Raw genomic sequence first — 17535 nt, 5'->3', positions numbered from 1 at the left:
CCCACTTTTGCCATTAGAGTCAAGAAGTATTACTTTTTTTTATAAACACACATAGTAAAGCTTAATCTTTATAAATTATATTTTTACTCAACCAACCTGGTCATCTGCAATTGCTTTAGCAAAGCGAGCACAGTCTAGCTGCAGGTAGATGTCAGTCAGCTGGTCTAAGAGCTTCTTGGGCTCAAAGCCGTACTTCTCTGGGTTCTCCACCTTCAGGTCCCGACACTTCGGCCCACAGAGCTGCTGGAGGTTAAAGTTCAGCATTGCAGCTAAACGAGGCCCCAGCTCCTGTGTGAAAAAGAGGGTGCTGTTTAGAAAAGTTTGTTGGGTTCAGTCTGTCCAAGTTTAGGCAGACAACGTGGCCTTTACAATCGAAAATATATTTCCACTCATAGAGCAAGTGTGACCATTGTTCAAAATGTCCAGTGGGGGCAGCGACACTTACGGGCCTGAGGAAAGGCTTCTGGACCTGCTTGGTGAGGATGTGGAACATTTCAACAGTCTCTGTGGCCAGGGCCAGATAGGAGCGAGACACCCGCTCATCCTGAGTCAGCTGGGACTGGCGGCTCTGCTGCTGCTCCTGAAAGTTTGCAGGTAAACACAGCTCAGCATCAGTTGATAATCTGCCTCAGCTCACACTATAACCACTTTATTACCATTTTGTCTTTGTCTCCTTTTGGAGGTTTAACACTGTGATAACTACTTTTAGTGTTTACTTCAATTCTGTGTTTTATTCATAGACTGTATATAAGAAGTGGACGACACCCGTTGGCCGATATGGCACCGCCATGTTGATTTTTGCAACCAGTGGCACCGGACGTGGCCATATTTGGACGAGATGGTGGAGCTAACGGCCGTGTGTGGCTAGCTTGCTTAGCTAGGTGAATCTGTAATTCACGTTAACTGTCATTTTAGCAGGGCTGACAATTTTGTCTAGCGAACAACAGTCTTAAAACTAAATGTACTCACCAGAGAAAGTGAACAGCCAACTCCTAATAAGCTTTTTCAAGTACGCTGGTTAAATTTACACAGTGCCGTGGGTACGGATCACTCTAGACTGACAGGTCGCCATGGTAATGACTTGTCAATCCCAGATAATCCCACCCTGAAGCATACTATGCTGTACGGTCTATTTTCCTCTGAATGGGTCGATAATTTACTAAATGAACATGTTGTATTGAAGAAGACTTGGAACTACCGATTAAGGCTATACACTCATTAGGAAAATGTTTACTGAGGTAATAAATCAGCTGAGAAGTAGGGTCATTTTACCATTATTTCTAATGGAGACGGACTTCTTTTGCAGCCAGAAGAGTTGCTCCCTGCTGGCCGTTCGATAGAATGCAGGTTTAAGGGGCTTCGCGTTCACCTCAGGTCTCTGACTGGAAGCTTCCCACTTGGTTTTATTGCTTAAAGAGGTCATATTATGCTCTTTTTCAGGTTCAAAATCTTACCAGAACAGGTCTACATGGTTTCATTTTCAAAAAAACTGCAGATTTGTGTCATACTGCAAATTGCTGCAGCTCCTCTTTTCACCCTGCTTGTGGAACGCTTCATTTTAGCTATGGAGTGATGCATCTTACCTCTACAAGATCTTTGTTGGGAGTTTCACATGCGCAGTTCTTAGTTAACAACTACTAGCCAATCAGAAGCGGAGTAGGGCAGGTCATGAAAAGCCGGTAAACATGGCTTCGGTTCAGCTCTACAATCTTCCCTTTGCCAGTTTAGCAACATGGACTGGAGTAAGAGTTTCAGAGTGGGGAGTTATTAATCTGTAACAAATGAATCTTTCATACAGAAAGTTATAACTGAGCACCGTTTCTACATCACAGTAACAGCTTATGTCCATTGACTGGCTGGAGGGTAGCTAATGTTTGGAAGGGAGAGGGGAGGCAGCAGGTGAACGTATTGTCACTGTGTGCTACAGCTCAGTGTGTTTTTCCACCGGTGTTTTTGAGGGTGTCGGACCAACGCAATTTGCTGTGACGTCACAGAGAACAAAGGGAAAAGGCTGGACTACAAACGAGCCGTTTTCAGGCAGTTCAGATGGGAACTCCCTTTGGGGTGGATTTGGGCTTATTCGCTTTGCAAACCTATTACATGCACAAAAAAGATATATAACTCAATAAAGGAGAGCGAAAAAAGCATAATACAACCTCTTTAAATAAATTAAGCTTAATTGTTACTGTTGTGATAATGCATGCACCCAATAATGCTGAGCACTGACCCTAGGTAGCTGATCCCACTGCTCCTTATTCTTCATCTCTTCTTGAACTTCGTGGATACGCTTCAGGGACTCAAGGCTCTCGTCTAACAAGAAGGTGGTGTCATTAATCAGCATGTTGATGTAGCGCACAAACTGCTTGCCGGAGCTAGAGGGGGAGTAAGTTTGAAAGAAGATGAAAGGGTAGGTCAAGTTGGAATTGATCCAAGTCAATGGCCACTGATTCAGACCTAAATTGTGTAATTTGTTTACATCATGACCAAAAAGCAAACTCACTTGAACTCCTCCATGAAGGTGCCATGGTGGGCAAGGTTCTGCCAGAGGCTCTTGAAGATAGTGCTGATATGGTACCGTATAGTGAACTTATCATAAAACTCGCTGGTGGCGCCGGTATGCTCAACATCTGACCAGGAGAGACAGTTTTAAAGTCAAAAAGGAAAGGACCTTACAGTAAAAGGACTAGAAACTACATTATTATTTTTGCAGATCATAATTTACACTACATCCCATTCACTATGACAACACCGTAGTACAGTATACATAGAACTCACCAGTGTAGAACTTCATGAGGGCGGGGACCAGCTGTTTGACAGACAGCGGGTGGTTCTCCATCATTTCAGAGAACCGCTGAGTACGAGGCTGTACAGCAGGGTTGGTGACAAACAGCACCTCCACCAACTTGGCGATAAGGTAGGGGTTCCTGATGTAGTTCTGGCTGCAGATGAACACCACCAAGAATGTGACAATGTCCTGGACACATGGCTCATATAAAACCTGGGGAGAATACCTGGAAGACGAGAGGAGGAAGGGATGAAACAAGCAGGGCTGAAAACAGTTTATACATTACTTACTAAAGAATCAGCCCATATTGTGTATTGATAAATGCATTTCTTTGTGTCCATGTCTTCTTTGACATTTAATGTTTCATTCATATTATATTGTCCTTTCTTTTAAACAGACATGTTGGAGCGTAAACAATTTATAATTTAAAATTACTCCTATCCACAAACTATTCACTGTTACGACATAGTTGACCAATGAGACAAGTGCGCAAGACTAAACTATAAACTTACTGCACGACAAAAAGCAGAAACTCAGCCACATCTTCAATGTAGAACTCAGGCAGAGCAGCAAAGCTTTTGGGAATCTCAGGATTCAGTGGCAGGGTAATGCTGTGTAAGGAATGAACAAACACACTACTTACATCTTGATTCATTACACACTCTGAAGTGGAACAAAGCTTGAAAGATACCAAAGACCACAAGAAAAGCTCTGTGTGATGCCACATCTGTTCCTTGTACATCAATATCACAACATACAGTAACGTGGCCTGTCAGCAGCAGGGCGACTCACTTTGGGTAAGCAGGATCTACCATGCGAAGAATGAGCTGAATGACTGTGCTGTAGAACTGCAAACATCTGCGCAGCAGGTTCTCATCCAGAAGGCCCACGTCAGCACAAGCTTTGGCTCGCACCAGTTTCTGACAGGACAAAGTCACACACGATAAGGATCACATCTCTATAAATATGCTCTTTCCTGCAATCCTGCATGTTTCAGCCCTGAATGATAGTCTAGTAAAGTGACAAATGAGTATCCGTGCATCTGTACCTTTAAATCAGTGTTGAAGGTTTAATCAATCAAAGAAAGACAGTGGGTGCATACACAAGGATGTTACACTGACCTTGAGCTGGGTTTTGCATCGCTTGAGCATCTCTCTGTGTCGACTAGCCAGGGGGGAATCTTTCCACTGAGTTTCACTGTTCTTCAGCTCTTCTACAGTTCTAACATGGGAAAACAACACCATCAAAACACAGACAGAGCATACCTCTGTGGTCGTGTGTGGGATTCCACTATACTTGTGCAGTCTGCCACATTTGTGGGGACCAAAATGCTGGACCCCACAAGGTTGAAGGTTAAGGTTTACGGGTAAGGTAAGGGTAAAGGTTAGACGTGTAGCCGTGATAGTTAAGGTTAGGGTAAAGGATGTAGCTGTGATAGTTAAGGTTAGGGTAAAGGATGTAGCTGTGATAGTTAAGGTTAGGGTAAAGGGCTAGGGAATGCATTATAATCAATGAGATGTCCCCACGGGTTAGAGGAAAAAAAACAACGTGAGCGTGTACCTGTTCAGTTCACGGATGGCTCGCAACCTGCGGATGTAGCGCCTGCAGCCAGGCAGGATGGACAAATGGTGGGTGTGCAGCGTCAAGAAGAAACACTCAGTTGGGAACTTGGGTTCTGAGAACTTGGTAGGGTCTTCATCTGTCCACACGAACAAATAAAAGTCATTATTTCTATTACAGAAACATACCACCATCAATCAATCTCAACAAGAATTAAACCTGTATTTTTATTTATGGCTAACTTACGCAGCTCTGTCAGCCAGCACTTGAGCTCCTCCATGGTGGCTTTCAGACGAGTCTCCTCTAGGCTGACAACAAGGCGACACCGTGGATGGAAAATGTAGTAGGGGTCCACCGTCTCCAGCTTGATCTTCATGCTCAGCTGCTGCAGCACCCATAAGAAGTTGAGCATGAAGCCGTCTGCAGACACCAACTTGTCATCAGTCTAAGAGAGAAGAAGGTGAATTCAGTACAATTGTAAATTCAAAAGCTGTACCTTAAACCTCAATGACAACTAATCAGCAAAAAACCCCCAACAACTTATGTTTGACAGTAAGGTCTGATAACACAATGGGGAAACAATTTTTTTCTTCCCTTATTTTTCTTTTTTTTTAAATTCTCTATTTTTTAATTATTTAATTTTCAAACTTAGAAATATCAACATTCAAACTATAGAACTGAATACAGTTTGGTAACTCAAAAAAATTCTTTTAGATGTGGAAATGAATGACTTTTGCAAATTACCTGCATCTGGGCTTTCTTCACATTGTAGTTGACTAGAGCTGCCATGTAATTAAGAGCGGACTCGCGCGTTTCTCCATTTAGTAGGATGTTATGGAGAACTTTGAAAAGATCACCCTGAAAAAGATAATACATCATTTTAACACATTATTCTTTATACAAAAGGATAAGCTAATGAATGAATAAATAAATTCATTATGAAGCCATGACTCACCCTTGCTGACTCCAGGTAGTGCTGCAATGATTGGCTGACGACTCGCGTGTTCTCCATGGTGATGGCTGGGCCAGAGAAATACTTGTCTCCCACTCTGGTCTAAACAAAGAGAGAAGTGTTGAGTTAACTCGTTAAAGATTGTACCTTAAACAACTTGTTGTGTTTGCAGCATTATTGCATTAGGTGTGCTCTCACTTTTGGCAGGACCTTTAAGTATGAAAACACATAGCAAATTGGCTACTCTGGTGCTATTCAGTTATGTTACTTATTTCACATCACATAGAAAACTCACATCATCCTCAGCAAACACAGAGAGGCTGAAGAAAGCTCCCAGGTAAGACAGTCTCTGGATCTCTCTGCCACAACCAGGGCTCAGAGGTTTGGGACACCACAGAGGCAGCGACGTTGCCTGCACAGAAGAGCCATGACAGACACATGTTACAGCACAGGTTTTTGTGTTTTCAATCCACAAACATTTAACACATTTTATTGTCTAGTGGTGCTAGTGACCATCCCATCAAACTAAAGTTAAATTCCAGTGAAAACCAGTATGTTTCCCATCAACAACCGTGGAAGACAAACTGATCAGTGTATTCCCAACTACTGACTCAATTTAAGTCGCTTTAGAAAAGCTAAATGTGTCTTAAAATAAATATTATGCAGCAGATATAATATTAATATATATGTAATTATAGTCCACCATGTGCAGGGGAATTTTGTCTCACCCTTCTTCTGTGAAGCAGGAAGAGCACTTGGTGTCACAAATACAATAAACAGAGCACATTCTTCTGTGCTGATGTCGACTAGCCATGCAGGTATGATGACGGTATAAACAACAAGACAAAAGCCAGACATGCAAATAAAATCCCCTCATCTTCTTGGGGAATTACTTAAGCAGTCCGTAATTGTTTAGTGACTTGATAAATAAACAGCCTTAATAATCTGAGCCATGCAGACATAATAAAGAACTCAAATGTCAAAATGTAGCTTTGGACATCCAACTGTATACTCACCAGACTGCACACGGGATGAGTCTTTCCATATTTGATTTCACAAAGCTCAGCTAATGCCTGTAAAAAACAAACAAAAAAAACACACCACTAAAACAGTGCTGCAGTTGAGATTTTCCTTAAATATGCATGTTTCATTTCCAGGTAAACTGGGTTATATAGTATGGCAAACATAAAAATTAGCAATAGCAAATGTGAGATTATTGTTCAAGAGATGGTTTCCTTACATTTGTTAGAAGCAAATTACAACCAATGATATTCTCTAACAAGCAGCCCGCAAAACAATGTAACGACAACATTCTTAAAATTAACAACTTGAATATATTAAATTCATATAGAGATCCCAAATCAGGTTACAGTAATATCATTGTGTATGCTAGCATGAATGATTAGCAACAGCCAGCGCTTGACTGAGGAACGCTATAATACTGCATATTTAAGAACATCTGCACGCATATGGTACTATACATCTGGAGCTGTCAGGTAGTCTGACAGGCTGCCAGGACCTCATTAAGCCCTGCTGTACTGTATATCCCCTACAACTGTAACTACATCAAGTCTCATCTCCCGCCTGGTGCTACAGTATAGGTCAGTCCAGGACAAGATCTCCTCACCATGAGGGGGAATTTAAAGTTGTCACTGTCAAAGGAACATTCTTTCACTGCAAGAGCCAGTCCATGGAGGATGGGAATGAAGATCTGAAAAACAAGATCGTTAATATGTCAACTTTCAGAAATGCATTTCCAGCTCACAGCAAAATCTCAAGTTGTTGATGTTTTCTACGTCTGCCTGAATTATTGCAATTTCTTCATAACTGTGAAGGTGCTTTAGAGAGAGTACAGTACAGTGTAGTTCGTTGATTGATTATAAACGTGTATCAAAAACTGATGACTGGGTGCTTCCCACCTGTCTGAACACCTCTTCCTCCTGGTGGGTAATGCGCACAAGTTCCTGAATAAAGCCATATGGAAGGTTCCGACACAGCATATAAGGTACCAGCAGAGACTGCTGCAGAGGGCTCCTACATGTAGAAAACAGAGAAGCATTGTGCTGAAATTAAATAAATAAATAATGTGTCTGGAGTCCAGGTGAAAGAGTAGTTGCTATGGAGACTCAGACTTAAACGAAATGGAACAGAACATACACACATACAGTGACATAAGAAAATTACCCCAAAATTGCCACAGTGTGTGGCTGGCTTTCTTACCGAGGCTGGGTCAGGGTGCCTTGCAGGACCAGGGCAACATTTGAAATACACTGAGAGCGAATGTTGCTGAGAAGCTGGCTGACATTCGGTTGGCTGCACATCTAAGATAGAGAAATAGACAGTATAGGAGAATCAGTTTGAGGTGTAAAAATGTATGCTGCTATTTTCACACAAACTCTCCCCACACTCTGCTGAATCACACTGTTCTTTGACGAGCCAAACCTTCACTCATTTTCAGACCATCTGGCCTGCAGCTCGCCTCTGAAGTACAGACTGTTCGCCTGTCCAATTTATACACAGTGAATAAGCTGTAAAGAAGCATTGTTAGTACAATTACATTCCTTAAAGCCAGGGTACACAACATTGGAAAAACTAGCAAGAAAAAGTATCCAACACCAAAATCCCCACCCTCTTCCTTCAGGCCTCCCTCAAAACACATTTTCATATGTAGTGAGTATACAGGCAGAGTGCACGTAGGTAGGTAGGCCATATCCGTGCTTAGTAAAGTCTTGTGAAAGCCACAGACACCTTTTTTTCCCCCCTCTCATTTTTGTGTAAGCACATTTGCTGATTGCTGTCAGGATCTAAAGATAATTTCAACAAATAACAAAACATGCTTTTGTCTACTGAATCTCTATATAGGTTTTTATTCTTTAGTAAAAGAAAAATTAAAAAAGAATGCTTTTAGTGTAAATTTTGTGAATAAAACCTGGTTGAGACATCTTTGTCTTACAGACAGCCAGTTACCTTGGGAGCTTTCCTCTCCTCCATGCCAACACTGTCAAAACGCTCGATGAGGTAGTTCAGCATCTCTGTCTCTTTGCACGCTTCAATGGTGAAGCGGTCGCTGGCTGAATCGGAGGACATCCCTCCTCCACATGCACCAAGACTACAAACAAAAAAACAAGGACAATGCGGGGCTCATTAAATAACATACAACATCAAAGCACAGAGAGATATGCCGTTTGCAACATACTCATGTATGTTTGGTTAACAAACTCAAACCCACTCTCAAGGGTCCTGAAAGAAAAAAAACAAACTATAAGGCATTAGTGATGGCACTGCGGCATCTCAGTACAGTAAAGGGCTCTTGATAAGAAAAACAGATATTAAAAATTCAAGAGCTGTTTGCAGCAAGTCTTTGAAGCCAATATTAGGATTCAGCTTGCCACATTTAACTGGCAAATACGGAGTTTAAATTGCAGTTAGTGGTCAGCTGTGACCGCAAAACCTGCATGTGAGCTGCTTCAAAGCATGACAAACTTTAGGAGGTAATACAATTAACTTTGTTATCTACACAGGCAATGCAGAATATATCACCTCTGCCCAACTGTTCTTGAAGCTAAAAATTAAATCCACACAACAGGTAGTATTGTTAAACAATGCAGCTTTATTCATGCCAATTTACCACAAATAAATATTTGATGCAAGCTGAACTAAACCTTCATTTTTATTCAGTTTGACTCCATACACACACACACACTTACTCTGCCCTTTCTCATGTAATGATACCATCCATGCATCAACTTAATAACTGTTCAAGACTACCATATGCACAAGACCCTCATGCTGCACTAAGAGGGTTAAAATACATCTGACATATTCAAATTCATTAACATTAAAAATGGAAGTCAGTCGACTCTAGCCAATAAATAGGGAAAAGGGCCAGGAAATGTGTTAAGGGTTACAGAAATTCAGGTATTTTCAGTTACTCTGACCTAAACCACAATGAAGGTGGATGTATTATAAGCTTCTACAGCTCTGTAGAAAAACATCTTTAAAACTTACCACCATATTAAATACTAAAAGTTATACACCTACACCTCTAATGACCAGAAGTGTTAAGGCACTCTTAAAGACAGCTAAGCCTTTTTCACCACTCTACCCTGGTGTGTTTGTGCACAGTTAGTGGAAAGCTTCCTGGGCCCACTGGAACATGCAGTGGGCTGAGCAAGCACACACAAACACACACCGTGCAGCGGTGTACCTGGACCCAAACTGAACCCGCGCAAAATCCTCCTCCTCCTCAGAATCTTCATCACTGCTGTCGTGAGCCAAGTCAGAGAGGGCAAAGAACAGGTACGACAAGGGGCTAACGTGATGAGGAAATAGACAGGAGGGGTGAGAAAAGGTTTGGAAGAAAAAGATGTTGTGCAAGCATGAGGAGACAGAAGGGAAGTGAAAAAACATGAAGACATATGTGGAATGGTAACAAGTCCCAAAAAAAGACGACAAGGAAGATGGAAGCACAAAGGGAAGGATGCTGGAGGGTGGCATGTTTGCTTGATAACTACTTCTTGTGCTTAAGATATTTTGTCTACAGCTTTTATACACTCTCAGAACACGTTTTCAAACAATTACTGAACTGAGCGTCACGATCACTCATGCAACTTCTCTTAAGCAAGTCAATGCAAAGAGGCATAAGCCACATCTTGTTTGCTCGAGAGTTTTATAGCAATGTAGGACCTATAAAACACCTTTGTTAAACTATATCTATAATATTAGTTATTTGCAAATGGGTTAGACCTTTTAAAATTATATATATTAGCAACAAGCAGCCTTAATTCTGCAAATTAAAGCTGGGGTAGGCAATTTAGATTTTGTAAGTATCCAACCGAATAATAACAGGCCTCCCGCCAAAGCCACTCATTCAAAACACACTTTCGTGTGTAGTGAGTGCACGGGCAGGGTGCAGGCAGGTAGGCAGGCCAGCCAAAAAATTTCATTTGGACTGAATTAAATTATTTAAAGTGCAGATTACAGTCCTGTGAGTGCCACGGATACAGAAATTTTAAATATCTGGTGTCAAGGCATTTGATTTATTGATTGCTGTCTGGATATAAAGACAATTTCAAAAAAATGCTTTTGAAGTAATGTGCATACCCAAGCTTTAAGAAACTAGAATGTCTGTTAGGTGTCTGAACAACCCCTATATTAGCATTTTTGGTTAAATATCAAGTAATGCAATTGAATATTATTGAAGATATATAGAGGTGTTATATTATACAATATATTTCAAATCCCTCTCTTAAACACCATTTGGACACTTGCAACAGACAATATACTGTATTTTTTTTTTTTTTTTTTTTAATACAATTGCTGCTCGAACTCTCTCTCTCACTCTCTCTCCCTTAAGACTTTAAACACTGAAATGCTAAAATATCAGGTTGTCCATTAACCTCTACAAGTAGTCTAAATCTTACCCAGTTGAGATCAATATAAGCTAGATGAGAACTGACTGCATGAAAATGAATATAATAAGCAGTGTATCCAACAAAAGGCATCTGGCCAAAGATTTAGCTGCAAGACTCAATTCACACCCAACCCCAAATCTGGTGGTTCACAAAAAGTTAAGGTTTTAGTATGTTTGCTTGCGTATGCACCACACACTGATATGCAAATGAGGTACCTAGACTGCGGCATCCTGGCAGCAAAGGCAGCCAAGGCAGCCTGTCGGGTATTCAACCTGGGAGAAGGGGGCACCACGGGAGGGGGTGTGGAGGACGGCTGGTTGCGGGCCCTAGGTGAGCTCAAGGAGAGGGACTGGGGGCTGGGTGGTGGCATGGAAACTGGGGTGCTGGGAGAAACTGGGGGTCCCGCAGGGATAGGAGAGGGTCCCGGGAAACTAAGTCCTCTGGGACTCGGGCTAGATGGGGAAGGAGCCCCAAAGGGAGAGGTGACAGAGTAAGGCCGATAGCGCTGGGAGATGGGCATGGGGGCAGATGGAGGGTTGAGAGTGTGTCTCGGAGTAGCAGTAGCAGGTGGGCTAGGAGGAACAATGAATTGTGGGGTAGAGGGTGTAGAAGGTAAAGAGGGTGTAGGAGATGTGGGGAGAGATGGGGAGGTCGTCTTGGCTGCATCCAAAGCCATCGTGTGAGGACTACCACCCCCATATAGACTGTGGACAACATTGAGACAATGATTGGCAAAACTCATCTAGCAACAGCAACGGCTTAAATAATTGAAATGGCAGCTTCCAATCACGATACCAAATAAATATCAAGAAAGCACACTTTTGAGGAGGAGCGTAGGTGACCAATCGAGAGCTTTGATATGTCTCTGGGAGTCACACTGAGTCAAGTTACTTGCCTGGACAGAGAGCTGGCTCCAAAACACCCTGCACTGGGGCCCATCGGGCTGCCACCTTGACTTGAGGGCTGCACCAGCGTCAGACGATGGTCGGGAGATTTGGCTGCTGCAATTGGCTGAGAGGTGGCGGTCAAGCTGGCGAAGGGGTTGTGGACACGTGACTGTGAGGACATCATTAAGACCTCCATCAGGATCTGGCCGATTAGGTCTTTGAAGTCAGAGTATACTGCGGGAGAAAAATCATCAAATGCAGGAGTCGTTCGAAGCTGTGAACAAAACTTTGCCTTCTCATAGAGTGCAAGGTCATTCGGCTTGTTAGGGTGACTGAGATGCAGATGTTATTTAGTGACATACCATCCTTAGGGTTCTGGTGGAACTCAGCAGCCAGTGAAGGGAGAAAGATGACATCTCTATCCTGCTCCTTCCACGATACGCGGAGGATCTTACAAATGAGCTGCAGAGCCTGTTCTTCTGAGACGTCTGAGTTCGCAGAGGTTTCCTGTGGTACACAAATGAAGAGACAACAGTTAGGATTTCATCACAACCTAGAGCCATTTGCAGCATTAATGCTATTATGATACTCATTATCTCATGATCACTCTGGTCTTTCAAGAAACAGATATGCATCAATGAACTGTAATAAATGAAAATGAAACCAAGACTCTATGGAAAGTCCCCAATGACAACTTTTATGTTTACTCATTTAAAGACTCACTTGATCTCAAGATGGACGTGATCAAAGTTAAGTAGGCCAAGTAATTAAGGACTCTCTTTTGATTCATGTTCACTGCTGCTGTTTACCTTATCAGTCAAGTTCCTCTTCTCCCTGCGATCGCTGTCCTCCACCTCCATATTCTCTATCCCTGAGTCCACATCCACCTGGGACATGCTGGGAAAAGAGGTGCAGTTCTTAGTACGTCTCTTCATCCCAAAGCAGACCACGCCAACACTCAAACCACGATCGTTTAGTTAAGTGTTGTATTTGTGTCTCTTTTACAACAAACTTCCTAACCAGATGTTGTAAGAACAAAATATAAGGCCATGCTATGAAACACTACGGTTTTTGTAAAAAAATAAATAAATAAATAAAATACAGCTTTCTGACTTACTTACAAAAAGAAAAAGTCGCTTTTGAATATTGTTAAGCCTTTACATAGAAACAACCTGTGATATTCACAGCATTTATGTAGTCATTTTGTGAACAAGTGTTCCAATATATGTTTTTGGGGTGAAACATAAACTATTAAGCCGGCCACACAGTCTCTGTTCTCCATGATGAAATCTTTATTTTTTATTTTTTTTATTTTTTTTTACACAGCGAACTTTCAAACCCACAAGAGGAGAGTATTTGATACTCAAAACAGAGTATCATTTTTAAAAAGACATGGGCTATACAACATGCCATTGGAAAAACACTTACCTCTTTTCACAGGAGGCAGTGTCAATGTCCATGCTCTGCGATCGGGACAAACTCTGGGACTGAGTCTCAAGGCTGTTGGAGGGGGAGCTGGAGAGGGAGCTCACACCCTCGCTGCTCTGACTACCATATGCCACCCCTGCAAAAGCAGAAACAAATTTGAGTCTTAAATAAGAATTTTTCTTCTTGGTTCAGGAAAAGGTGTTGTATTGTAGCTCTGGCTTCAAGTTAGATGGCAAGTGTAGGTTTTGTTTGTTTGCTCTTCTAGACTGCTCGAATCTCTGCTTTCAAAGCCCCCCCACTTTGGAGAGACTTACCGTAGCAGATGAGAAACAGTTTCATCTTCTAGGTCTCCTCCAAAACGTATCCATTATGGTTCATTTATATTTCTGTCCTTGCAGCCTTGGATTTTAGTCTGTCATGTCTTGTTTTCACTTTACATTCCTCATGTTATGATGCCACTGATTTAGTTTTTGTACAATATGGTATTGAGATTTAATAAACAGTTTATAAGTTTGTTTTTTGTCATCATTTCCAACTAACTCTCAAGCTAATCTATAGAAACACTTCATAGATTAGACATGATTAAGCAGTTACTTAAAGTTTTAAATATTTGTCCAAAAAAACAATTGTTTAGCCACACTGGGTTAGTAAAGGCTCAGATTGGCATTTTTAAGACCAACCAGTGCGCCATCCCATAAGCGATGATGAACACCCAGGATCTTAATGTGGATGAAAGACTAGAACATCATTACCCTCATTACACTGCTTGTGTCAAGAAGAATACTTAAATATTTTGTGAATGGCAAGAAGAAAATCACAAATTTTGACCACCCCACTGGCCCTACAAGGTAGCCTACTATAGCAATAACAACACATGAACATACAATACATGGCTCACTAGTGTTTTCTTCTAGAGCTGTCCATGAAAGCAACAATTCTCACGCTTTACCACAGGCCAACATTGGTGTAAAACAGGGACACTGGTGATCGCAACAAGATGCTGCTGTTTGTGTTCATGTCATTCAGGGGTGTACACCTGGTTCATGCTGTTTAAATATTAAGTACACAAATATAAAAAGGTCTCTTTCAGTGTTGCACTCAAACTCAAACAACCACGGTTGTTTATCTTCCAAGCCTCAGAGACAACGCGTCACATGCCCATTTGCGTAAGATGATAGGGTTAGACTATAGATCACAAAAGAGGTTGACAACAATAACTCCATGGTGACAACCGGAAAAAGCTAAATGGATCCTGACCTGTTGCACACATCAAACCTTACTGTCAAGATGTAACCTAAAGTATTGCCTGCAATACCAGTAATTAATACAGATTTGCTAAATACATCCCAAAACCTGTAGATCTTATTCAGTTCTTACCAGAAGTACCCATAGGGGATGTGGCAGGGGTACCACTGTGGACATTGAGCCCCAATGAGTGAGAGGCAGCTGGTGGCAGGGGCTGGGGTGCGGCACCTGAGGGTCCAGGGAGCGGTCCAGGGGGAGTCTCTCTCTGTGGGGATGTCAGGGGTGTGCTGAGAGGGGTGTTGGGCTGTGACGTCTGTCCCCCTGCCAGCCGTGCCAGTCGCCTTCTGCGAATCTTTAATAAATATACCAGCAGATTCACATGTTCACTAAAGGTTCCTATGAAAGCTCACTGTACATACAAAGGAAATATGGGCTTTTTATAACAGGACTAACAAATGTATATTGCCCATTAAATGATAAGCCTATTTTTTGTCTCTGGATAAGTGATTGGCAAAATCAGCCAGAATGTGACTCTGTGACGATTCGTTCATTTTCATTACCCATCTTTGATTATTAGTCCCAGACAATTTGTAAACAATTGAGTCGATTTTGAAGAGACACGGTCTTGAATTTAAAAGGCAGGCCTTGTCGAATGGATACAATTTAACCTACATTACGAACTAAGTCAGATTTGAGCACTAATCGTGATCAATCGTGCAACTCAGCTGAAGACCTTAACTTAGCAAATCAACACTCAGTTGCGAGTTGATCGAGTTACGTTAGTTAAATACGGGTACATGGTGACGAAGAGAAATCTTCAATGTTGTGTGTGGTTCCAGGGGAACCTCTCATTGGGCACAGAGTCGGCCCACATTTGATTGCACAATGGTGGCCCGGTGTGTCTTTTATGCTGAGTCGTCTAGCAGGCTAATTTTTTGTGTTAGCAAAACAACGTTAGCAACTGTCAGCTAACGTTAGCTTACCGCAAGAAGATATGCCAAATCAACTCGGTAAACACAATGAAACGTTATCTGTCGAATTATGACCTGTAGAAAACACCTTCCAAATGAAAGCAATTGATGTATTTACGTGAATGTTGTTGTTTTATAAGAAAACAATGTTATCCATGGGCCAGCTTGTGCACAGCTTCTAGCAGTATGTTAGCTAGTTAGCATTGTGCTCCGGCTAAATTAAATTAACGTACACAACGGTGACAAAAACATACGACCTGCATCCAACTTCTAGTAATTTCACTCTTTTATATTAAACTCTCCTAAATAAATATCATGTGTTACGTTGGATAACACGGACTTATGTGTTGAGCTAACTTGTAAATGGGATTTTATCGCGGATACATTTCTTCAATTTAGACTAAGCTAGCCTCTGAGCTAGCTTTAGTAGCAAGTCGGCTAGTAGCAAGACAATTTGACAGGATGTCCAAAGGAATGGAAGACATTGGTAAACGTACGTCTTAGTTATAACGTTAGCAAAACACCGCGAAATTAATTAATGGCACTCGCAGTGTGCGTTTTTCCATTGTCACCTTACCTCATCTGCGCTCAACTCCTCCATCGCAGCTAAGTTAGCAAGCTAATTCACTTTCAACTGCTTTTATGTGTGCCAGCCAGAGCCAGCTAGCTAGCTTGTATTAGAACTAAATATGCATAGTCTAACTCGTTCAACTAATGTGTGTCAGTCTTGATTGTCTTCAAGATAAAAACTAGGACACCGGTATACGGAGGGTAGCAAGATACAGTTCCTCCAAAAACCCTCTCGTTTGCAAGTTTTCTACCAAGAATGAAACAAAAAGAAAAGTAGCTGGCTATTATACGTCAAAATATAACACCGGCCATTTTGGATCTACACAATGTCACGTGACTAAAAAGACCAGCCTACTGGAGGAGGTGTGAAGGTACACTGAGTCGCGGTCACACAGATACATTTAGCATGTCACCTGTGGTATGGATTTTTTGTAATAAACAAATGGTTTGCATTGCTAATGGTTTGGCTGCCAACTAGTTAATCATATCCATGCTTATGTTTCCCTTTCTCCCTTATAAAACAGCACACACTGTGTTGTTGCACATGAAAACAGTGAGTGCTGCACAAGGTCACTACAAACAGATTTTATTGAACTACACACTACATTAGTAGCTATAGATGACAGTTTGTCTATAGGATATAGTGTAAGACTCTTTGTAATAAAGCACAGATTTATTATATCACAGAGCCTGCCTCATCATCACCTGTGGCCAGATCTATGAGTGAGGCTACTATGCAAGGCAAGTTTATTTGTAGAGCAACTTTCAACAACAAGGCAATTCAAAGTGCTTTACATAAAATACAAAAGCAACATAGGGAAACTTAAAAAAGACACTGAAATACATTTTTAAAGAGTTAATTAGAAAATAAAAACAGAATAAAACAGGACAGTAAAATTTACAGCCTTACATTTAATTTAATTAAAGGCAGTGGTAAAAAGAAAAGTCTTCAGTCTTGATTTAAAAGAGTTGACAATTTCAGCAGACTTGCAGTTTTCTGGGAGTTTGTTCCAGATATATGGAGCATGAAAACTGAACACTGCTTCTCCATGTTTAGTTTTGACCCAGGGGACAAAAAGCAGACCTGTCCCAGACAACCTGAGGGGTCTGGATGGTTCATAACCAAACAGAAGATCAGAAATCTACCGTCAACCTAACCTACCAACCCAACCTAACCATTCAGTGCTTTATAAACCAACAGCAGTAGGCCTACTTTGAAATCAACCTTTGGCATACAGGAAGCCAATGTAAAGACCTCAGAACTAGAGTGATGTGATCCACGTTTTTGGTCTTAGTGATGACTCAAGCAGCAGCATTCTGAATCAGCTGCAGCTGTCTGATCATTTTTTTAGGGAGACCTGTAAAGACACCGTTACGGTAGTCGAGTCGACGGAAGATAAATGCACGGACAAGTTTTTCCAGGTCCTGCTGAGACATAAGTCCATTAATCCTGGATGTATTCTTCAGGTGATAGTAGGCTGACTTGGTAATTGTCTTAATGTGGCGGTCCATGACTACACCAAGATTTGTGGCTTGGTTTGTGGTCTTGCCTACATTACCGAATGAAGCTGAGCCCTGACTTTCATTTGTTCATTGGCACCAAAAACTACGACTTCAGTTCTGTCACATCCAATTGTTGATTTGTATTAGCATGCAATCAGAAAAATAAATAAACAATATGACACTCAGACTTCTTGCAAAAACCACTGTATTATACATAATT

At 41.5% G+C, this 17535-nt stretch overlaps 1 protein-coding gene across 3 annotated transcripts in view; it reads right to left on the bottom strand.

The window, feature by feature from the left end:
• Positions 1–16135, bottom strand: part of ube4b (ubiquitination factor E4B, UFD2 homolog (S. cerevisiae)) — a 21069-nt gene extending 4934 nt beyond the window's left edge. The window contains exons 1-26 of one of the 3 annotated variants that reach the window (XM_046055985.1): positions 15820–16135; positions 14404–14623; positions 13027–13162; positions 12408–12495; positions 11961–12105; positions 11607–11832; positions 10927–11415; positions 9505–9609; positions 8265–8406; positions 7518–7618; positions 7217–7331; positions 6925–7008; positions 6314–6370; positions 5593–5709; positions 5301–5399; positions 5090–5203; positions 4592–4790; positions 4346–4484; positions 3907–4006; positions 3578–3705; positions 3298–3396; positions 2776–3011; positions 2501–2627; positions 2228–2372; positions 446–580; positions 97–288 (exon numbers count right to left, since the gene is read on the bottom strand). In XM_046055985.1, coding sequence (XP_045911941.1) covers positions 97–288; positions 446–580; positions 2228–2372; positions 2501–2627; positions 2776–3011; positions 3298–3396; positions 3578–3705; positions 3907–4006; positions 4346–4484; positions 4592–4790; positions 5090–5203; positions 5301–5399; positions 5593–5709; positions 6314–6370; positions 6925–7008; positions 7217–7331; positions 7518–7618; positions 8265–8406; positions 9505–9609; positions 10927–11415; positions 11607–11832; positions 11961–12105; positions 12408–12495; positions 13027–13162; positions 14404–14623; positions 15820–15843 — 3762 coding nt within the window. In that variant the 5' untranslated portion in view covers positions 15844–16135. The remainder of the gene's footprint in view (positions 1–96; positions 289–445; positions 581–2227; positions 2373–2500; positions 2628–2775; positions 3012–3297; positions 3397–3577; positions 3706–3906; positions 4007–4345; positions 4485–4591; positions 4791–5089; positions 5204–5300; positions 5400–5592; positions 5710–6313; positions 6371–6924; positions 7009–7216; positions 7332–7517; positions 7619–8264; positions 8407–9504; positions 9610–10926; positions 11416–11606; positions 11833–11960; positions 12106–12407; positions 12496–13026; positions 13163–14403; positions 14624–15819) is intronic. The other 2 variants (XM_046055983.1, XM_046055984.1) reach the window with 2 other exon arrangements.
• Between the last annotated feature and the right edge of the window lie 1400 nt (positions 16136–17535).

Source organism: Micropterus dolomieu, linkage group LG08 (assembly GCF_021292245.1).
Source record: "Micropterus dolomieu isolate WLL.071019.BEF.003 ecotype Adirondacks linkage group LG08, ASM2129224v1, whole genome shotgun sequence".
In the NCBI taxonomy this organism is placed as follows: Eukaryota; Metazoa; Chordata; class Actinopteri; order Centrarchiformes; family Centrarchidae; genus Micropterus; species Micropterus dolomieu.
The sequence above is the reverse complement of the archived record's forward strand: the minus strand, read 5'-3'. Positions and strand labels throughout refer to the sequence as shown.